Raw genomic sequence first — 25,560 nt, forward strand, 5'->3', positions numbered from 1 at the left:
CTACCTCCATTACTTACATCACTCTCTCTCTCACTCTCTCTCTCTCTCTTATCCTCTCTCTCTCTCTCTCTCTCTCACTGGGAAAGAACACAGAACGCTAGTCTTCTGTCATATACGGAGTCCAGATTAATGCCCTGATAATCTCTCTCTTTCTGTCTGGTGGTGAGTGCCAGTGTTTCAGATCTCTCAGTGAAACACGCCCTTCGTTTTAACGGCCTGAACTTAGAGTTGCCATGGCAACAGGCGGGAGAGTAGGGGAAGAGAGAGGGCGCTGCCAATGAGAGAAAGGGTGGAGGAGGAGAGGAAGTGGAGAGGCATTGTTCGGGCTGAGAGAGAGTGAGGAAGGAGGGGGATTGGCCAAAGGAGCATCTTCCCAACTTGTGTTGCTCAAAGAGCAGGACATGGACATGAAGGATTCATAGTTACTGCACTGTACAGTACACTGTTGGTTAGTTACTTTATTATAGTTAACTTATATGGACACACAGTCCTCAGAGATCAGCAATCAGCACATCGGTGGACCACTATAAAGGGGAGGAAGGAATGTGGGAGAAGATGGGGAAAAGGAGGAAGGGGAGAGCCAGAGAAGGAGAGAGGAGGAGGAGGAGATGGATATGTGATCCCTTGTGATTAGATCCCAGCTCGTAACCAACACCTCTCTCCTCCTCTTCTCTCTATCTCACTTCCGTTCTCTCGCTTTCTCTCCACCTCTCTCTTCACAATTTCGCAGTTTGGAAGTTTGCCAGGACTCGGGATTCGGGAATTTTTGTAAATCCAAAGTATATTTGACTTCAAGTTGAGAGTTTTTTGTGTTCTGTTTGCAGAAAGAGAGGAGCTCTCTGGAAATACTTTACATGTCAATAACATGTACATGAAAGGCTCCAGTGATTCATAAGTATTACAAAAAACAAAAGTGTGTGTTTAATGATGCATTGTCTCTCTCCAGTCGACAGACGACCTGCTGGTGGCATCAGCTGAGTGTCCCAGTGATGACGAGGACATTGACCCATGTGACCCCAGCTCTGGTAATATATACCATATACAGTACATACTACTACTGTACTAACACACTACTACCCTCACACACTAACAGTATGGCTAATAGACTGGAGAAACATGTACTACCCTCACACACTAACAGTATGGCTCATAGACTAGAGAAACATTTACTACCCTCACACACTAACAGTATGGCAAGTAGACTGGAGAAACATTTACTACCCTCACACACTAACAGTTTTGCTCGTAGACTAGAGAAACATTTACTACCCTCACACACTAACAGTATGGCTAGTAGACTGGAGAAACATTTACTACCCTCACACACTAACAGTATGGCTCATAGACTAGAGAAACATTTACTACCCTCACACACTAACAGTATGGCAAGTAGACTGGAGAAACATTTACTACCCTCACACAGTAACAGTATTGCTAGTAGACTAGAGAAACATTTACTACCCTCACACACTAACAGTATGGCTAGTAGACTGGAGAAACATTTACTACCCTCACACACTAACAGTATGGCAAGTAGACTGGATAAACATTTACTACCCTCACACACTAACAGTATGGCTAATAGACTGGAGAAACATTTACTACCCTCACACACTAACAGTATGGCTCATAGACTAGAGAAACATTTACTACCCTCACACACTAACAGTATGGCAAGTAGACCGGAGAAACATTTACTACCCTCACACACTAACAGTATTGCTAGTAGACTAGAGAAACATTTACTACCCTCACACACTAACAGTATGGCTAGTAGACTGGAGAAACATTTACTACCCTCACACACTAACAGTATGGCAAGTAGACTGGATAAACATTTACTACCCTCACACACTAACAGTATGGCTAATAGACTGGAGAAACATTTACTACCCTCACACACTAACGGTATGGCTTATAGACTGGAGAAACATTTACTACCCTCACACACTAACAATATGGCTAGTAGACTAGAGAAACATTTACTACCATCAGACACTTACAATATGGCTAGTAGACTAGAGAAACATTTACTACCATCAGACACTTACAATATGGCTAGTAGACTAGAGAAACATTTACTACCATCAGACACTTACAATATGGCTAGTAGACTAGAGAAACATTTACTACCATCAGACACTTACAATATGGCTAGTAGACTAGAGAAACATTTACTACCCTCACACACTAACAGTATGGCTTATAGACTGGAGAAACAATTACTACCCTCACACACTAATAGTTTGGCTAGTAGACTGGAGAAATAATTACTACCCTCACACACTAACAGTATGGCTAGTAGACTGGAGAAATAATTACTACCCTCACACACTAACAGTATGGCTAGTAGACTGGAGAAACAATTACTACCCTCACACACTAACGGTATGGCTTATAGACTGGAGAAACAATTACTACCCTCACACACTAACAGTATGTCAAGTAGATTGGAGAAACATTTTATTCCCTCACATACTAACACCATGTCTAATTGAATAGAAAAACATTTACTACCCTCACACACTAATAGTTTGGCTAGTAGACTGGAGAGATAATTACTACACTCAGACACTAACAGTATGGCTAATAGACTGGAGAAACAATTACTACCCTCACACACTAATAGTTTGGCTAGTAGACTGGAGAAATAATTACTACCCTCACACACTAACAGTATGGCTAGTAGACTGGAGAAACAATTACTACCCTCACACACTAACAGTATGGCTTATAGACTGGAGAAACAATTACTATCCTCACACACTAACAGTATGTCAAGTAGATTGGAGAAACATTTTATTCCCTCACATACTAACACCATGTCTAATTGAATAGAAAAACATTTATTACCCTCAAACAATAACAGAATGGCTAGTAGACTGGATAAACATGTACTACCCTCACACACTAACAGTATGGCTAATAGACTGGAGAAACATTTACTACCCTCACACACTCACAGTTTGGCGAATAGACTGGATAAAAAATGTACTACCCTCACACACTAATAGTATGGCTTATAGATTGGATAAACATTTACTACCCTCACACACTAACAGTATGGCTTATAGACTGGATAAACATTTACTACCCTCACACACCAACAGTATGGCTAATAGACTGGATAAACATTTACTACCCTCACACACTAACAGTATGGCTTATAGACTGGATAAACATTTACTACCCTCACACACTAACAGTATGGCTTATAGACTGGATAAACATTTACTACCCTCACACACTAACAGTATGGCTTATAGACTGGATAAACATTTACTACCCTCACACACTAACAGTATGGCTTATAGACTGGATAAACATTTACTACCCTCACACACTAACAGTATGGCTAATAGACTGGATAAACATTTACTACCCTCACACACTAACAGTATGGCTAATAGACTGGAGAGACATTTACTACCCTCACACACTAACAGTATGGCTAATAGACTGGAGAAACATTTACTACCCTCACACACTAACAGAATGGCTAGTAGACTGGAGAAACATTTACTACCCTCACACACTAACAGTATGGCTAATAGACTGGAGAAATAATGACTACCCTGACACACTAATAGTTTGGCTAGTAGACTGGAGAAATAATTACTACACTCAGACACTAACAGTATGGCTAATAGACTTGAGAAATAATTACTACCCTCACACACTAATAGTTTGGCTAGTAGACTGGAGAAATAATTACTACACTCAGACACTAACAGTATGGCTAATAGACTGGAGAAATAATTACTACCCTCACACACTAATAGTTTGGCTAGTAGACTGGAGAAACAATTACTACCCTCACACACTAACAGTATGGCTAATAGACTGGAGAAATAATTACTACCCTCACACACTAATAGTTTGGCTAGTAGACTGGAGAAACAATTACTACCCTCACACACTAACAGTATGGCTTATAGACTGGAGAAACAATTACTACCCTCACACACTAATAGTTTGGTTTATAGACTGGAGAAACAATTACTACACTCACACACTAATAGTTTGGCTAGTAGACTGGAGAAATAATTACTACCCTCACACACTAATAGTTTGGCTAGTAGACTGGAGAAATAATTACTACCCTCACACACTAACAGTATGGCTTATAGACTGGAGAAACAATTACTACCCTCACACACTAATAGTTTGGCTAGTAGACTGGAGAAATAATTACTACCCTCACACACTAACAGTATGGCTTATAGACTGGAGAAACAATTACTACCCTCACACACTAATAGTTTGGCTAGTAGACTTGAGAAATAATTACTACCCTCACACACTAACAGTATGGCTTATAGACTGGAGAAACAATTACTACACTCACACACTAATAGTTTGGCTAGTAGACTGGAGAAATAATTACTACCCTCACACACTAACAGTATGGCTAGTAGACTGGAGAAACAATTACTACCCTCACACACTAACAGTATGGCTTATAGACTGGAGAAACAATTACTACCCTCACACACTAATAGTTTGGCTAGTAGACTGGGGAAATAATTACTACCCTCAGACACTAACAGTATGGCTTATAGACTGGAGAAACAATTACTACCCTCACACACTAACAGTATGTCAAGTAGATTGGAGAAACATTTTATTCCCTCACATACTAACACCATGTCTAATTGAATAGAACAACATTTATTACCCTCAAACAATAACAGAATAGCTAGTAGACTGGATAAACATTTACTACCCTCACACACTAACAGTATGGCTAATAGACTGGAGAAACATTTACTACCCTCACACACTAACAGTTTGGCGAGTAGACTGGAGAGACATTTACTACCCTCACACACTAACAGTATGGCTAATAGACTGGAGAAACATTTACTACCCTCACACACTAACAGAATGGCTAGTAGACTGGAGAAACATTTACTACCCTCACACACTAACAGTATGGCTAATAGACTGGAGAAACATTTACTACCCTCACACACTAACAGTATGGCTAATAGACTGGAGAAACATTTACTACCCTCACACACTAACAGTATGGCTAATAGACTGGATAAATAATTACTACCCTCACACACTAACAGTATGGCTTATAGACTGGATAAACATTTACTACACTCACACACTAACAGTATGGCTAGTGGACTGGAGAAACATTTACTACCCTCACACACTAACAGTTTGGCTAGTAGACTGGAGAAACATTTACTACCCTCACACACTAACAGTATGGCTAGTAGACTGGAGAAACATTTACTACCCTCACACACTAACAGTATGGCTCATAGACTGGAGAAACATTTACTACCCTCACACACTAACAGTATGGCTAATAGACTGGAGAGACATTTTACTACCCTCACACACTAACAGTATGGCTAATAGACTGGATAAACATTTACTACCCTCACACACTAACAGTATGGCTTATAGACTGGAGAAACATTTTACTACCCTCACACACTAACAGTATGGCTAATAGACTGGATAAACAATTACTACCCTCACACACTAATAGTTTGGCTAGTAGACTTGAGAAATAATTACTACCCTCACACACTAATAGTTTGGCTAGTAGACTGGAGAAATAATTACTACACTCAGACACTAACAGTATGGCTAATAGACTGGAGAAATAATTACTACCCTGACACACTAATAGTTTGGCTAGTAGACTGGAGAAATAATTACTACACTCAGACACTAACAGTATGGCTAATAGACTTGAGAAATAATTACTACCCTCACACACTAATAGTTTGGCTAGTAGACTGGAGAAATAATTACTACACTCAGACACTAACAGTATGGCTAATAGACTGGAGAAACAATTACTACCCTCACACACTAACAGTATGGCTAATAGACTGGAGAAATAATTACTACCCTCACACACTAATAGTTTGGCTAGTAGACTGGAGAAACAATTACTACCCTCACACACTAATAGTTTGGCTAGTAGACTGGAGAAATAATTACTACCCTCACACACTAACAGTATGGCTAGTAGACTGGAGAAACAATTACTACCCTCACACACTAACAGTATGGCTTATAGACTGGAGAAACAATTACTATCCTCACACACTAACAGTATGTCAAGTAGATTGGAGAAACATTGTATTCCCGCACATACTAACACCATGTCTAATTGAATAGAAAAACATTTATTACCCTCAAACAATAACAGAATGGCTAGTAGACTGGATAAACATTTACTACCCTCACACACTAACAGTATGGCTAATAGACTGGAGAAACATTTACTACCCTCACACACTAACAGTTTGGCGAGTAGACTGGATAAAAAATTTACTACCCTCACACACCAACAGTATGGCTAATAGACTGGATAAACATTTACTACCCTCACACACTAACAGTATGGCTTATAGACTGGATAAACATTTACTACCCTCACACATTAACAGTATGGATAATAGACTGGATAAACATTTACTACCCTCACACACTAACAGTATGGCTAATAGACTGGATAAACATTTACTACCCTCACACACTAACAGTATGGCTAATAGACTGGAGAAACATTTACTACCCTCACACACTAACAGAATGGCTAGTAGACTGGAGAAACATTTACTACCCTCACACACTAACAGTATGGCTAATAGACTGGAGAAACATTTACTACCCTCACACACTAACAGTATGGCTAATAGACTGGAGAAATAATGACTATCCTGACACACTAATAGTTTGGCTAGTAGACTGGAGAAATAATTACTACACTCAGACACTAACAGTATGGCTAATAGACTGGAGAAATAATTACTACCCTCACACACTAATAGTTTGGCTAGTAGACTGGAGAAACAATTACTACCCTCACACACTAACAGTATGGCTAATAGACTGGAGAAATAATTACTACCCTCACACACTAATAGTTTGGCTAGTAGACTGGAGAAACAATTACTACCCTCACACACTAACAGTATGGCTTATAGACTGGAGAAACAATTACTACCCTCACACACTAATAGTTTGGCTTATAGACTGGAGAAACAATTACTACCCTCACACACTAATAGTTTGGCTAGTAGACTGGAGAAATAATTACTACCCTCACACACTAATAGTTTGGCTAGTAGACTGGAGAAATAATTACTACCCTCACACACTAACAGTTTGGCTAGTAGACTGGAGAAACATTTACTACCCTCACACACTAACAGTATGGCTAGTAGACTGGAGAAACATTTACTACCCTCACACACTAACAGTATGGCTAATAGACTGGAGAGACATTTTACTACCCTCACACACTAACAGTATGGCTAATAGACTGGATAAACATTTACTACCCTCACACACTAACAGTATGGCTTATAGACTGGAGAAACATTTTTACTACCCTCACACACTAACAGTATGGCTAATAGACTGGATAAACAATTACTACCCTCACACACTAATAGTTTGGCTAGTAGACTTGAGAAATAATTACTACCCTCACACACTAATAGTTTGGCTAGTAGACTGGAGAAATAATTACTACACTCACACACTAACAGTATGGCTAATAGACTGGAGAAATAATTACTACCCTGACACACTAATAGTTTGGCTAGTAGACTGGAGAAATAATTACTACACTCAGACACTAACAGTATGGCTAATAGACTTGAGAAATAATTACTACCCTCACACACTAATAGTTTGGCTAGTAGACTGGAGAAATAATTACTACACTCAGACACTAACAGTATGGCTAATAGACTGGAGAAACAATTACTACCCTCACACACTAACAGTATGGCTAATAGACTGGAGAAATAATTACTACCCTCACACACTAATAGTTTGGCTAGTAGACTGGAGAAACAATTACTACCCACACACTAATAGTTTGGCTAGTAGACTGGAGAAATAATTACTACCCTCACACACTAACAGTATGGCTAGTAGACTGGAGAAACAATTACTACCCTCACACACTAACAGTATGGCTTATAGACTGGAGAAACAATTACTATCCTCACACACTAACAGTATGTCAAGTAGATTGGAGAAACATTGTATTCCCGCACATACTAACACCATGTCTAATTGAATAGAAAAACATTTATTACCCTCAAACAATAACAGAATGGCTAGTAGACTGGATAAACATTTACTACCCTCACACACTAACAGTATGGCTAATAGACTGGAGAAACATTTACTACCCTCACACACTAACAGTTTGGCGAGTAGACTGGATAAAAAATTTACTACCCTCACACACCAACAGTATGGCTAATAGACTGGATAAACATTTACTACCCTCACACACTAACAGTATGGCTTATAGACTGGATAAACATTTACTACCCTCACACATTAACAGTATGGATAATAGACTGGATAAACATTTACTACCCTCACACACTAACAGTATGGCTAATAGACTGGATAAACATTTACTACCCTCACACACTAACAGTATGGCTAATAGACTGGAGAAACATTTACTACCCTCACACACTAACAGAATGGCTAGTAGACTGGAGAAACATTTACTACCCTCACACACTAACAGTATGGCTAATAGACTGGAGAAACATTTACTACCCTCACACACTAACAGTATGGCTAATAGACTGGAGAAATAATGACTATCCTGACACACTAATAGTTTGGCTAGTAGACTGGAGAAATAATTACTACACTCAGACACTAACAGTATGGCTAATAGACTGGAGAAATAATTACTACCCTCACACACTAATAGTTTGGCTAGTAGACTGGAGAAACAATTACTACCCTCACACACTAACAGTATGGCTAATAGACTGGAGAAATAATTACTACCCTCACACACTAATAGTTTGGCTAGTAGACTGGAGAAACAATTACTACCCTCACACACTAACAGTATGGCTTATAGACTGGAGAAACAATTACTACCCTCACACACTAACAGTATGGCTTATAGACTGGAGAAACAATTACTACCCTCACACACTAATAGTTTGGCTTATAGACTGGAGAAACAATTACTACCCTCACACACTAATAGTTTGGCTAGTAGACTGGAGAAATACTTACTACCCTCACACACTAACAGTATGGCTTATAGACTGGAGAAACAATTACTACCCTCACACACTAACAGTATGGCTTATAGACTGGAGAAACAATTACTACACTCACACACTAATAGTTTGGCTAGTAGACTGGAGAAATAATTACTACCCTCACACACTAACAGTATGGCTAGTAGACTGGAGAAACAATTACTACCCTCACACACTAACAGTATGGCTTATAGACTGGAGAAACAATTACTACCCTCACACACTAATAGTTTGGCTAGTAGACTGGGGAAATAATTACTACCCTCAGACACTAACAGTATGGCTTATAGACTGGAGAAACAATTACTACCCTCACACACTAACAGTATGTCAAGTAGATTGGAGAAACATTTTATTCCCTCACATACTAACACCATGTCTAATTGAATAGAACAACATTTATTACCCTCAAACAATAACAGAATAGCTAGTAGACTGGATAAACATTTACTACCCTCACACACTAACAGTATGGCTTATAGACTGGATAAACATTTACTACCCTCACACACCAACAGTATGGCTAATAGACTGGATAAACATTTACTACCCTCACACACTAACAGTATGGCTTATAGACTGGATAAACATTTACTACCCTCACACATTAACAGTATGGCTAATAGACTGGATAAACATTTACTACCCTCACACACTAACAGTATGGCTAATAGACTGGATAAACATTTACTACCCTCACACACTAACAGTATGGCTAATAGACTGGAGAGACATTTACTACCCTCACACACTAACAGTATGGCTAATAGACTGGAGAAACATTTACTACCCTCACACACTAACAGAATGGCTAGTAGACTGGAGAAACATTTACTACCCTCACACACTAACAGTATGGCTAATAGACTGGAGAAACATTTACTACCCTCACACACTAACAGTATGGCTAGTAGACTGGATAAACATTTACTACCCTCACACACTAACAGTATGGCTAATAGACTGGAGAAACATTTACTACCCTCACACACTAACAGTATGGCTAATAGACTGGAGAAATAATTACTACCCTCACACACTAACAGTATGGCTTATAGACTGGATAAACATTTACTACACTCACTCACTAACAGTATGGCTAGTGGACTGGAGAAACATTTACTACCCTCACACACTAACAGTTTGGCTAGTAGACTGGAGAAATAATTACTACCCTCACACACTAATAGTTTGGCTTATAGACTGGAGAAACAATTACTACCCTCACACACTAATAGTTTGGCTAGTAGACTGGAGAAATACTTACTACCCTCACACACTAACAGTATGGCTTATAGACTGGAGAAACAATTACTACCCTCACACACTAACAGTATGGCTTATAGACTGGAGAAACAATTACTACACTCACACACTAATAGTTTGGCTAGTAGACTGGAGAAATAATTACTACCCTCACACACTAACAGTATGGCTAGTAGACTGGAGAAACAATTACTACCCTCACACACTAACAGTATGGCTTATAGACTGGAGAAACAATTACTACCCTCACACACTAATAGTTTGGCTAGTAGACTGGGGAAATAATTACTACCCTCAGACACTAACAGTATGGCTTATAGACTGGAGAAACAATTACTACCCTCACACACTAACAGTATGTCAAGTAGATTGGAGAAACATTTTATTCCCTCACATACTAACACCATGTCTAATTGAATAGAACAACATTTATTACCCTCAAACAATAACAGAATAGCTAGTAGACTGGATAAACATTTACTACCCTCACACACTAACAGTATGGCTTATAGACTGGATAAACATTTACTACCCTCACACACCAACAGTATGGCTAATAGACTGGATAAACATTTACTACCCTCACACACTAACAGTATGGCTTATAGACTGGATAAACATTTACTACCCTCACACATTAACAGTATGGCTAATAGACTGGATAAACATTTACTACCCTCACACACTAACAGTATGGCTAATAGACTGGATAAACATTTACTACCCTCACACACTAACAGTATGGCTAATAGAAACATTTACTACCCTCACACACTAACAGTATGGCTAATAGACTGGAGAAACATTTACTACCCTCACACACTAACAGAATGGCTAGTAGACTGGAGAAACATTTACTACCCTCACACACTAACAGTATGGCTAATAGACTGGAGAAACATTTACTACCCTCACACACTAACAGTATGGCTAGTAGACTGGATAAACATTTACTACCCTCACACACTAACAGTATGGCTAATAGACTGGAGAAACATTTACTACCCTCACACACTAACAGTATGGCTAATAGACTGGAGAAATAATTACTACCCTCACACACTAACAGTATGGCTTATAGACTGGATAAACATTTACTACACTCACTCACTAACAGTATGGCTAGTGGACTGGAGAAACATTTACTACCCTCACACACTAACAGTTTGGCTAGTAGACTGGAGAAACATTTACTACCCTCACACACTAACAGTATGGCTCATAGACTGGAGAAACATTTACTACCCTCACACACTAACAGTATGGCTAGTAGACTGGAGAAACATTTACTACCCTCACACACTAACAGTATGGCTCATAGACTGGAGAAACATTTACTACCCTCACACACTAACAGTATGGCTAATAGACTGGAGAGACATTTACTACCCTCACACACTAACAGTATGGCTAATAGACTGGAGAAACATTTACTACCCTCACACACTAACAGAATGGCTAGTAGACTGGATAAACATTTACTACCCTCACACACTAACAGTATGGCTAAAAGACTGGAGAAACATTTACTACCCTCACACACTAACAGTATGGCTAGTAGACTGGATAAACATTTACTACCCTCACACACTAACAGTATGGCTAATAGACTGGAGAAATAATTACTACCCTCACACACTAACAGTATGGCTAATAGACTGGAGAAATAATTACTACCCTCACACACTAACAGTATGGCTAGTAGACTGGATAAACATTTACTACCCTCACACACTAACAGTATGGCTAATAGACTGGAGAAACATTTACTACCCTCACACACTAACAGTATGGCTAGTAGACTGGATAAACATTTTTTCTACCCTCACACACTAATAGTTTGGCTAGTAGACTGGAGAAACATTTACTACCCTCACACACTAACAGTATGGCTAATAGACTGGAGAAACATTTACTACTCTCACACACTAACAGTATGGCTAATAGACTGGAGAGACATTTACTACCCTCACACACTAACAGAATGGCTAATAGACTGGATAAACATTTACTACCCTCCCACACTAACAGCATGGCTAATAGACTGGATAAACATGTACTACCCTCAAACACTAACAGTATGGCTTATAGACTGGAGAACATTTACTACCCTCACACACTAACAGTTTGGCTAATAGACTGGATAAACATTTACTACCCTCACACACTAACAGTATGGCTTATAGACTGGAGAAACATTTACTACCCTCAAACACTAACAGTATGGCTTATAGACTGGAGAAACATTTATTACCCTCACACAATAACAGTATGGCTAATAGACTGGAGAACATTTACTACCCTCACACACTAACAATATGGCTAGTAGACTGGAGAAACATTTACTACCCTCACACACTAACAGTATAACTAGTAGATTAGAGAAACATTTAGGTTTAATGTGCGTTAGGTTTATCCTGAGATCACACACTTGCGTAATTAATGCAAGTGAAACTATGGAGCACTGTTCTATATCATTTTCCATTAATAATACTAATAATGCATGGAATTTATATAGAGCTTTTCAAGAATCCAAATACGCTTTACAGTTTCAAACAGAACAAAAACCAAAGCAAAAACAACTGCAGACTAAACAGAAAGATGGACAATGATGGCAACTAACATGGAGAAAAATGTTGGACAATGCAGACAACTCTCACTGTCCCCCTTTCCCTCCCCCTCTCCCGTCATCCTCCCTCCAGCAGCCCACCCCCCTCTCCCGGAGGTCAAGCCGTTCCCAGGGACATCAGAGGGAGTGAGGGAGTCCAGCAGCACCACCGGCATGGTGGTGGGGATCGTGGCAGCCGCCGCCCTCTGCATCCTCATCCTGCTCTACGCCATGTACAAGTACCGCAACCGCGACGAGGGCTCGTACCACGTGGACGAGAGCCGCAACTACATCAGTAACTCCGCCACCCAGCCTAACGGCAGCACCAAGGACAAGCCGCTGGGCATCGCCAAGATCTCCAAGAACAAGAAGAACAAAGACAAGGAGTACTATGTGTGAGGATTGGAGGACCACCCTTATGACATTCACATATACACATATACACATCTACACTTATACAGACATATGCACACATACAGGAGGACATGCCCTGAGACACACACACACACACACACACACACACACACACACACACACACACACACACACACACACACACACACACACACACACACACACACACACACACACACACACACACATATAAAAGAAACACACAGAGACAAAGAGACTGCCATGAGGGCAGAGACCCATCCTGTACAGTAATAATAACCACTAACCACATCCTCTCTGTGTGAGGCCTGTGTTCGACCAGAATAACCGTAATGACAAGCAGAGTAATCACCAGGTAGACTCCTGGTACAGGACCAGTAAAGGACTAGCCCCTGTCTCTCCCTGCTATAAACTGTCCTGTAGACTCAGAGAGAGGAGGGGGCAGGGGGCAGACTGGGAAAGAACACCAAAAGAAAACACTAGTGTTCTGTCGTACGGAGTCAAATTCAGTATATCCAGATTAACACCCTGATAAACTCCCAGTTTCAATTTTGTGTAAGGCTGGTGTTGTACAATGGGGGAACACCAGATTACCTGAACCCTGCCCCTAACCCTAGCCCACCAGTCAGCAGAATGGACGTTACCACGCCAATAAGACCGGAAGAGTCACACCCACCAGGGTTGCCATGGTGGCTCTGTTTGCCCGACTCGCTGGGGAGGGACTGAGTAGGGCGTGTACATGGAAAAGGGAGCTGTGTGTGTTTGAAATGTTGCCGGAACATTTATTTTCAAACGTTATACAACGTACGTTACAATGTTGTATCAACCCATCCAGACTATGAAAACGAGAGACTTTGACTCTGGAGAGGAGACCAGAGACACCAGAACTACCTACCTACCTACCTACCTACACAACACACAACACACACACTCACACCTCCTACAACACCACAAGAGCTTCATTACCAGAGCTTCATCCCTGACCGGTGGCAACGATATCTGCGATAATGATGATATTATTATGATAATGCTGAAGTCGATGATGAAGAAGAATGAGGATGAACATGTGGGCAGTTTAGACTCTTTGGGGAAATTGTTGCACGTTGAATTATCTTACTCCATGTGTTTCTAACAGAGCAGAGACTACAGGGGTTACTCCTAAACCCAGTACAGCCATAACCTACCACCTGGCTCACCGAAGCCTACCACATGATCCACCACCTGGGCTTATAATAACCTACCACCTGGCTCACCGAAGCCTACCACATGATCCACCACCTGGGCTTATAATAACCTACCACCTGGCTCACCGAAGCCTACCACATGATCCACCACCCGAGGGCCAATTATTACAGGGCTTAATAGTGACAGACAGACAACACAACAGGATAAGCTAACTTCAGAACTAACATCATATAGCAATCATCAATAAGAAGACAGGACAAATGCTGTACACACAACAACGTTCCATCCCTTCAACACACAGCAGTGTGACCAGGCTCCAGGGTCTCTGAGAGCCAGGTTGGTGTGTTTGTTTTGGGTTGTGGTTTAGTGAGTAACCCTGGTGTAAAGGCTGGGTATGTCCTCCTGCCACAGGCCCAGCCCCGTTTTAAAGCTTGTCCTATAGACAACTATACGTGCTCTGATGAACGTTTTATATTACAACAAAATAAATGTCTGTAAAATAATCCAAAACAGAATACTAAGTGTTATCATGTGTTTCTATAATGATAGAGCTGTTCATGATGCCATTGGCTAATAGAATTTGAGTTGCTTTACTTTCATTGGCCCTCCCTCTCCGATTATCCTGTGTGTTCACATTGGTTGATTGTCCCTCTCGTTGTCCATGTGATCAATTCCAGCCAGCCAGGAGTAGGGGGGGTGGGGGCGGGCTCTGTGGAGAAGGTTAAAGGTGTGACTATGATGTCATTCAGTGCATGTAAGACTGTGTAGGTCTCAAATGGCAGATGTTTAAAGTAGTGCACTATTAGTGCTAACCCTAAAACTACATGGCTCTGATCAAAAGTAGTGCACAGGAAATAGGGTGCCATTTGAGACACAAAAACCTACTGTAAGAACAGATTAGATCGAAAATCACTGTCCAGAACAGGCAGTAGTCTCCATTGTGACTAATCTGGACATTGTATTTCTAGCTTTTGTCGGCAAGCACGCTCCCCCGGGTCATCCAAGCAATATTGCCAACCAATCACATGCATGGGAATCAGACTGGGGGCGGGACATAAAGCATTAAAGACATAGTAGTAATAAAAGCTAAAAATTTGACAGAAAAATGTAACTAATTGATTCCTTCTCTTTATCTATCCCTTTATCCCTATTTCTCTCTGTTCTTCTCTCCCTCTCGTCGACGCCTCTCTTCCTCTCTCTCTTTCTTTCTCCTTTTCTCCTCTCTGTTTCTATCTGAAGTGAAGGAGGAGCATTGAACTGTGGTGTTCTTCATCTAAGTGTTCATTTAGCCTTTTGATTTTATATATATACAATTTTTCTACAGTATTTTACTTTTATTTTTATTGTTACAGTTCTTTGAAGAACATAAAGTGGAACTTTATTATGAAAAATAGTTTTGAAGATCAAACGAGTCAATAAAATATTACCCAAGTGAAGTTACCTTTTAACTTTTATTCTATTCTCTTCTATTCAAAAATATGACATAAGTGAAGTTATTTAGCAAATTTCCTACACAACAATATTGTCACGCCCTGACCATAGATATCCCTTGGTTCTCTATGGTGAAGTAGGTCAGGGTGTGACTAGGGGGTGTTCTAGTATGTCTATTTCTATCTTGGTGCTAATATGGTTCCCAATTAGAGGCAGCTGTTTATCGTTGCCTCTGATTGGTGACCGTATTTAGGTAGCCATTTCCCCACCTGTGTTTTGTGGGATATTGTTTGTGTTTAGTTGCCTGTGTGCACGTCATGGCTTCACTTTTGTTTGGTTGTTTCACAGAGGTTAAAAAGATGTGGACCTATACTCACGCTGCGCCTTGTTCCGCTCATTACGACGATCGTGACAAATATTCCTTTATCCTCCCTCTATCCCATTCTCTCTCTCCCTCTTTTTGGTTTCAGGATAAAAACCCTTTACACGGAGGGTTCTACATGGAACCCAAAATAGTACTACCTGGAACCAAAAAGGGTTACTACCTAATAACCATTTTTATGAGTGTTGTGTTAGAGAACATTATGTCCACGTTGTTTCCCTCAGACACACACATACAAGCAGGCTAAACACACTCCCTGGTCGCAGTAGATATCCACAAGATCCTCTGGATTTAGGGGAACGGGGCAAAAGGTAGCGATCCAGCGGATTGGTGGATAAGTGAACAGTTTATCAACCCCATCTCCCAAGGTCTATGCCACACTGTGACTACCATCACACACAGACACACACCACTACAGGAAGAAACCGCAGCCTCTTTCAATCTCTTGACTCTCTTTAACACTCTTTCTCGCACACTGTCTCTCTCGCTCTCAAACTCACACGCACACACACTGCTGACCGGAGAGAGACGGAGAAAGGAATGGAGGGATGAGTATCTGGATAGAGGAGTGAGGGCAATGCTGAAGCACCTGTGTGCGTTTTTTTTTTCAAAGAGGACATGGTGTTCCTTTTGATGCTATCGCTACCCTTTTTTCATTATTTATTGACTTGGTGGAGGAGATGTGTTGCTGATTGAACATGGAGATCATGGCAGGGACATGACGGGTTCATAGTTACCACACTGTAGTGACTGTTGGTTAGTTACTGTGTTGTATTTTATAATATTTTCCACATTGTGTTATGCTACTGTGTTCGAGTTTATAATATTTTCCACATTGTGTTATGCTACAGCCTTATTCTAAAATGGATTACATGTATTTGTTTCCTCATCAATCTACACACAATAGCCCGTAATAATAACAGATCAAAAACAAGTTCAGAAATGTTACATCTGTATTGCTCTTTGGGGGTTTTAGGCTGGGTTTCTGTATAAACACTTTGTGACATCTGCTGCTGTAAAAAGGGCTTCATAAATACATTTGATTGATTGATATCCCATGTGTATCAAGAATGGTCCAACCCCAAAGGACATCCAGGCAACTTGAGTCAACATGGGCCAGCAGGATGCTTTCAACATCTTGTAGGTTTCTGACAAATTGAGGCTGTTAAGGGCAAGGGGGGGTAACCAAATATTAGGAAGGTGTTCCTAGTGTTTTAAACACTCAGTGGGGGAAAACAAACTCAATATACTTTACAATGACTAAAACTAAATCGAAACTGTGTAGGAAGGATAATGGACCTATTGTATATTCATATTGTTTCTTGACTGTGTCCAGCTTGCTAATAATCACCAAAATGAAAGTTAGACAGGCAGGGAGCATCGAAAATCCCCAAAACGATGGACAGAGGACTATTTTCTGAAAATGTTCACAGCGAGGAAATATAGCATATTTTTTGTGCGGCCCTCCGGTTTTTTATTGACCCAAATTACAGCGTGCCATGTAAAGGCACGGGGACGAAGACCAAACAAACACGTACAGAGCGAGGAGTGCCTCTAATAAATTCACGGGACGAGACCCGAACACACACAAGCACACAATGACTACCACACGGGACGAGACCCATAATCATCTGCCCAATACAAGCGGCACGAAAGGCAAAACAACACAGCACAGGTACTCACACGACCAACGGACATAGGAACAATAATCAACAGGACAATGGTAAACAAAGGGCACACTTATACAATTACTAATCAATGGGGATAGGGACCAGGTGTGCATAATGACAGTTCCGGAGGGATCCGTGACACTTGTTGAAGGCCGAATGCGGCCCCCGGGGCAAAATTAGTCTGACACCCCTGCTTTACACACACCTCACCCTCAACGGCATGCCCCAGACCTCTGTAAGAACAGAGTATTCAACTACCAACACTACTTATACCCACACACCTTAAACATACACAACTGCACTTACGCTGAATGACACGCCATACGTAGGCCGCTGTAAAACCAGAGTTCAGACACACCTTACATGCACCTCACGCTGATAGGCATTCCCTATAGACCTCTGTAAGGATAGAGAACACACGCCTACACACACCTTACACACACATACAGTGCCATCGGAAAGTATTAAGACCTAGACTTTTTCCACATTTTGTTATGTTACAGCCTTATTCTAAAATTGATTACATCCATTGTTTTCCTCATCAATCTACACACAATACCCCACAATGACAAAGCAAAAATAGTTTTTTAGACATTTTAACAAATGTAATAATAATAAAAAACAGAAATCCCTTATTTACGTAAGTATTCAGACCTTTTGCTATGAGACTTGAAATTGAGCTCAGGTGCATCCTGTTCCATTGATCATCCCTGAGATGTTTCTACAACTTGATTGGAGTCTACCTGTGGTAAATTCAATTGATTAGACATTATTTGGAAAGGAACACACATGTGGTCCCACAGATAACAGCGCATGTAAAAAATAAATTAAAAAGCAATGAGGTCAAAGGAATTGTCCATAGAGCTCCGCGACAGGATTGTGTCGAGGCATAGATCTGGGGAAGGCTACCAAAACATATCTGCAGCATTGAAGATCCCAAGAACATTCCATTCTTAAATGGAAGAAGTTTAGAACCACCAAGACTCTTCCTAGAGCTGACCGCCAGGCCAAACTGAGCAATCAGGGGAGATGGGCCTTGGTCAGGGAAATGAACAAGAACCAAATTGTCACTCTGACAGAGCTCCAGAGTTCCTCTGTGGAGATGGGATAACCTTCCAAAAGGACAACCATCTCTGCAGCACTCCACCAATCAGGTCTTTATGGTAGTAGGCAGATGGAAGCCACTCCTCAGTAAAAGGTACATGACAGCCCGCTTGGAGTTTGCCAATAGGCACCTAAAGGACTCTCATAACTAGAGAAACAAGATTCTCTGGTCTGATGAAACCAAGATTGAACTTTTTGTCCTGAATGCCAAGCGTCACCTCTGGAGGAAACCTGGCACTATCCCTACGGTGAAGGATGGTGGTGGCAGATGTTTTTCAGCAGCATTGGATTGGATTGAGGGAAAGATGGAGCAAAGTACAGAGAGATCCTTGATGAAAACCTGCTCCAGAGCGATCAGTACCTCAGACTGGTGCGGAGGTTCACCTTCCAACAGGACAATAACCCTAAGCACACAGCCAAGATAATGCAGGAGTGGCTTCGGGACAAGTCTCTGGATGTCCTCAAGTGGCCCAACCAGAGCCCAGACTTGAACCTGATCGAACATCTCTGGAGAAACCTGAAAATAGCTGTGCAGCGACGCTCCCCATCCAACCTGACAGAGCTTGTGAGGATATGCAGAGAAGAATTGTAGAAACTCCTCAAATACAGGTGTGCCAAGTTTGTAGCGTCATACCCAAGAAGTCGCTGCCAAAGGTGTTTCAACAAAGTACTGAGGAAAGGGTTTGAATACTTATGTATATATTTCAGTTTTTATTTTTTATAAATTTAGCTGCCACAACTGAAGGTCTGCAAGTGGAATTATTTTTATTTGCCCTGTAAACGAAGAGACAACACACATTATGTTAACCCTTTGTGCAGTCCTAGCTCTCAGGCACCTGCACAAGCACATGTACACTCACTCAAACACTGTCCCAAGTACTCACAAGTTACAATAGATACCCTAGTTAGCGAGCTTTTTGAAACTTGTTGACATAAATCTTTATACACTGCTCAAAAAAATAAAGGGAACACTTAAAAAACACAATGTAACTCCAAGTCAATCACACTTCTGTGAAATTAAACTGTCCACATAGGAAGCAACACTGATTGACAATAAATTTCACATGCTGTTGTGCAAATGGAATAGACAACAGGTGGAAATTATAGGCAATTAGCAAGACACCCCCAATAAAGGAGTGGTTCTACAGGTGATAACCACAGACCACTTCTCAGTTCCTATGCTTCCTGGCTGATGTTTTGGTCACTTTTGAATGCTGGCGGTGCTTTCACTCTAGTGGTAGCATGAGACGGAGTCTACAACCCACACAAGTGGCTCAGGTAGTGCAGCTCATCCAGGATGACACATCAATGCGAGCTGTGGCAAGACGGTTTGCTGTGTCTGTCAGTGTAGTGTCCAGAGCATGGAGGAGCTACCAGGAGACAGGCCAGTACATCAGGAGACGTGGAGGAGGCCGTAGGAGGGCAACAACCCAGCAGCAGGACCGCTACCTCCGCCTTTGTGCAGGGAGGAGCAGGAGGAGCACTGCTAGAGCCCTGCAAAATGACCTCCAGCAGGCCACAAATGTGCATGTGTCTGTTCAAACGGTCAGAAACAGCCTCCATGGGGGTGGTATGAGGGCCCAACGTCCACAGGTGGGGGTTGTGCTTACAGCCCAACACCGTGCAGGTCGTTTGGCATTTGCCAGAGAACACCAAGATTGGCAAATTCGCCACTGGCGCCCTGTGCTCTTCATAGATGAAAGCAGGTTCACACTGAGCACATGTGACAGACGTGACAGAGTCTGGAGACGCCGTGGAGAACGTTCTGCTGCCTGCAATATCCTCCAGCATGACCGGTTGGCAGTGGGTCAGTCATAGTGTGGGGTGGCATTTCTTTGGGGGGCCGCACAGCCCTCCATGTGCTTGCCAGAGGTAGCCTGACTGCCATTAGGTACCGAGATGAGATCCTCAGACCCCTTGTGAGACCATATGCTGGTGCGTTTGGCCCTGGGTTCCTCCTAATGCAAGACAATGCTAGACCTCATGTGGCTGGAGTCTGTCAGCAGTTCCTGCAAGAGGAAGGCATTGATGCTACGGACTGGCCCACCCGTTCCCCAGACCTGAATCCAATTGAGCACATCTGGGACATCATGTCTCGCTCCATCCACCAACAGACTGCCAGGACTTGGCGGATGCTTTAGTCCAGGTCTGGGAGGAGATCCGCCACCTCATCAGGAGCATGCCCAGGCGTTGTAGGGAGGTCATACAGGCACGTGGAGGCCACACACACTACTGAGCCTCATTTTGACTTGTTTTAAGGACATTACATCAAAGTTGGATCAGCCTGTAGTTTGGTTTTCCACCTTAATTTTGAGTGTGACTCCAAATCCAGACCTCCATGGGTTGATAAATTTGATTTCCATTGATAATTTGTGTGTGATTTTCTTGTCAGCACATTCAACTATGTAAAGAAAGAAGTATTTAATAAGAATATTTCATTCATTCAGATCTAGAATGTGTTATGTTAGTGTTCCCTTTATTTTTTTGAGCAGTGTATTATCCACATAGTAACAAACTTATGGTAGCATAACAGTACATTGTGTAACATTATGACGGTTTTATATTAAACAAGGACAACATACATTGCTTGCCGAAGGTGGGGCAAAAGAGAAAAATAAGGGGGTACGGAAATACAGATAACCCGCGATGGGCCAAACCAAAATATACAAAACTTTTACAATCACATGTATGTACAATATTGATATGAAAAAGTGTTTGAACACCAAAGAAAAACATTAGCTATGCAGCTGTAATTAAATGTAAAAATACACTGAATTATTATTATTATTATCAAATTATTAACATCCCCTCTTGACCTGGCCTATTTGAATTGGTCCTTGTGTGCAATTTGGTGCATAATCTAGGGGAACAACATCACACTGCTACACAAGCCATGCCTCTTCGCCCCAACATCAGCACTCGGCCTCACTAATGCTCTTGTGGCTGAATGGAAGCAAGTCCCTGCAGCAATGTTCCAACATCTAGTTGAAAGCCTTCCCAGAAAAGTGGAGGCTGTTATAGCAGGGGGACCAACTCCATATTAATGACCATGATTTTGGAATGAGATGTTCGACGAGCAGGTGTCCACATACTTCTGGTCATGTAGTGTATGTTCTGATTTATAAAACATTCTAAGGTTTGCATCATTCACAACTAAAGTTGCCAAATAACTCTAAATATGTCATATTGAACCTGTTTCAAATGATCACTTTTATGCTCATCATAGCTACTCCGTAATTGTATTTATTTATTTATTTCACCTTTATTTAAACAGGTAGGCAAGTTGAGAACAAGTTCTCATTTTACAATTGCGACCTGGCCAAGATAAAGCAAAGCAGTTCGACACATACAACGACACAGAGTTACACATGGAGTAAAACAAACATACAGTCAATAATACAGTAGAAAAATTAGTCTATATACAATGTGAGCAAATGAGGTGAGATAAGGGAGGTAAAGGCAAAAACAGGCCATGGTGGCAAAGTAAATACAATATAGCAAGTAAAAAATTAAATAAATAAATGGGAAACATATCCTTTCTATTTTATTCAGCTAAGTTAAATTATATTATTCTTACTATAAAATCATGTTGAATAAAAGAATGACACAGGATTTATAAGCATACATTGTCAGCTAAATGAACAAGCCTACAGCCTATGGCATGGCGCATAGACAGATAACATATTCTGTTCATCTAAAATACATTTTCTTCATATCAAAATGTTTCTTTAGACTTTACTAAATGTTACACCAACCATGTTACACCAGCATAACATCATCATTCGGGTAGAATAGTTGAACACGCATACATGTGCACAGGCACAGAGATTACATTTAGAACAATATCGAGCCTAATAGAAAGAAATATGGCATAACCCTCAACCTTTGCACAGGGCCCAGACCGTACAAATGTACCGAGCTAAGAATCCAATATTGCGTCACGCCTATAATTTTGTGAGATTCTACCGTCATAACCAATGCCAACCAACCCTCGTCAATTACGTCACATAGCTAGCTAATAAAATGGTTCACAGTCGCTGATGTTACACATGTTTGCTAACCAGTTACAAACGCAAGGCGTGGCGCATAACAAGTTAGCAGGTGCCAGGCTAGCTAGCCAGCCAGCCAACTCCAGTCATGTGCTAACGTTTGCTGGTAAACCTAGCTTTATGTGGCTGGTTGTAATGTAGGTAGCTGTTTAGTAGCTATATCTATACAAAAGAGAAGAGGTTTTACAATCGAGGTACAATAGATATCTGATTGTAAAACCACTTCTATTTTTAGCCATAGATATGTTTACCTGTAGTTGTTTAGCTAGCTACCTAAGTTAGCAATCAGAAAAATCATTTGATTTCCCCCCACTGTAACACAGTAGTATGTTAGCCAGCAATACACAATATGGGTTTCAGTAGATAAACTGAAGTTACCTAGCTAGCTAGGTGACTTGCAGGAAAATTACTTTCTTAGCTAGCCACCGTATTTGTCATCTACCCTTTTACAGTAGTGCTGGCATCAGCTGTAGCTGAGCTTCTGGCTAAATCCAACTCTTTGTTTCAAATCCTTTTCGCTTTATTCTGATTGAAACATGTATGGTTGAATGTCACCATGTAGCTAACAGAGCATCAAACAATTCTTCATTGTCGAATTTGTGTTGATCAGAGGAATCACTTGAAGCCATTGTGGTCTGGTCAGTTCTTTTAGTTTTGCCCAAAGGATTGTGACGTTAGTGTCTGCCTCCCTTTCAAAAAAGCCTGTCTTGTGGGAGGGACAGGCCAGAGCACAAAACACCGCCCCACATGAATTGTAGTTTTCGGAGACTGGAGAATATTTTTTTGTTTTTGGGGCTTGTATATTTAGAAATGAATCCTCTGATAGGAACATAGCTGAAAGAGGTTCAATGGCTCTACCGAACAAGGACAGCCATATCTACAAGCACAAAAACATATAGTGGGATCAGTATAACATAGAGCCTTTGAGATGTTATACTGTTATAAAGCAGGACTACATTTATTTTCCGATCTCAGCCTCTCTCACCGTCAGTACACCATCATATCATTCAGCGTGCAAACTCAGGCCTTCCTCCTGGGCAAATATGTGTGAAAAAAATATGTATGAAAAAAAGCTCAGAATCCCCCAGGGTGAGATTCTCCTTTAATTGGGGTCATGGTAATGACCATAGAGCGGAATATGGCAATGGTATCAAACACATGGTTTTCTATGTGTTTGATGGCGTTCCATTCTCGTCGTTCCAGCCATTATTTTGAGCCACAAATATGTATGGTGGTGAAAAATTGTGGAAACTGTGAATACTTTCTTTATGAAACACCATTTTCCAACATTTTTCACCAATTGGTAGTTACAGTCTTGTCCTATCGCTGCAACTCCAGTACGGACTCGGGAGCGGCGAGGGTCGAGAGCCATGCATCCTCCGAAACACGACCCCTCCAAGCTTCTTGACACACTGCTCGCTTAACCTGGAAGCCAGCTGCACCAATGTGTTGGAGGAAACAACATACAGCTGGCAACCGAATTCAGTGTGCATGCGCCGTGTCCGCCACAAGGAGTCACTATAGTGCGATGGGACAAGGACATCCTAGCCGGCTAAACCCTGCCCTAACCTGGACGACATTGGGCCAATTGTACACCGCCTCATGGGTCTCCGGTTCTTGGCCGGCTGCGACACAGCCTGGGATCGAACCCGGGACTGTAGTAACGCCTCTAGTACTGCGATGTAGTGCCTTAGACCGCTGCACCACTCAGGACTTATTCTATTTTCTATTATCTATATTCATATTTTTATCACTGCATTGTTGGGAAAGATCTCTCATGGTATTTCACTGTGCTGTTTTACACCCGTTGTATCCTGTGCACATGGCGAATAAACTTTGAAACTTAAAACTCTGACACACACATACTCACACTCACACCCCTCCAGCTCCAGAACAACACAGGTGCATGGAGGAAGGGGAAATGAGCAGGAAGAGATAGAGGAGCGAGGTATGTAGGGAGAAGAGAATGGGGGAGAAGAGGAGGACAAAATACAGTGTGTGTGTGTGTGTGTGTGTGTGTGTGTGTGTGTGTGTGTGTGTGTGTGTGTGTGTGTGTGTGTGTGTGTGTGTGTGTGTGTGTGTGTGTGTGTGTGTGTGTGTGTGTGTGTGTGTGTGTGTGTGTGTGTGTGTGTGTTTGTAGGGCAGTAGGGTTAGAGAATGTTATGTCCACATTGCTCCCTTCAGACACAAATATGACACATCAGACTAAACTAAACACACACACATACAAACACACAGACTAAACACACTCACTGGTCCCAGCCAGGGCCTATTTCAGCCCCTAACTCCTATCCTCAACACATTGCAGCTCCTACTCCCTAACCCCTAGCGGCTTATACAATGGAGTAAGTGATTGGAAAGGTGTACGTGATTTAATCCAGCCAATCAGAGAGCA

The 25,560-nt window shown here is 41.3% G+C and overlaps 1 protein-coding gene across 32 annotated transcripts in view; it reads left to right on the forward strand.

Moving 5' to 3' along the window:
- LOC124040046 (neurexin-1a-like) overlaps positions 1-15,969 on the forward strand; it is a 77,262-nt gene extending 61,293 nt beyond the window's left edge. For 21 of the 32 annotated variants that reach the window (XM_046356775.1, XM_046356778.1, XM_046356785.1 and 18 more), the window contains 2 exons: positions 947-1,025; positions 13,046-15,969. In XM_046356775.1, the coding sequence (XP_046212731.1) occupies positions 947-1,025; positions 13,046-13,350 (384 nt within the window). In that variant the 3' untranslated portion in view covers positions 13,351-15,969. The remainder of the gene's footprint in view (positions 1-946; positions 1,026-13,045) is intronic. The other 11 variants (XM_046356780.1, XM_046356793.1, XM_046356784.1 and 8 more) reach the window with 1 other exon arrangement.
- The last annotated feature ends 9,591 nt before the right edge of the window (positions 15,970-25,560 follow it).

Source organism: Oncorhynchus gorbuscha, linkage group LG07 (genome assembly GCF_021184085.1).
Source record: "Oncorhynchus gorbuscha isolate QuinsamMale2020 ecotype Even-year linkage group LG07, OgorEven_v1.0, whole genome shotgun sequence".
Taxonomy (NCBI): domain Eukaryota; kingdom Metazoa; phylum Chordata; class Actinopteri; order Salmoniformes; family Salmonidae; genus Oncorhynchus; species Oncorhynchus gorbuscha.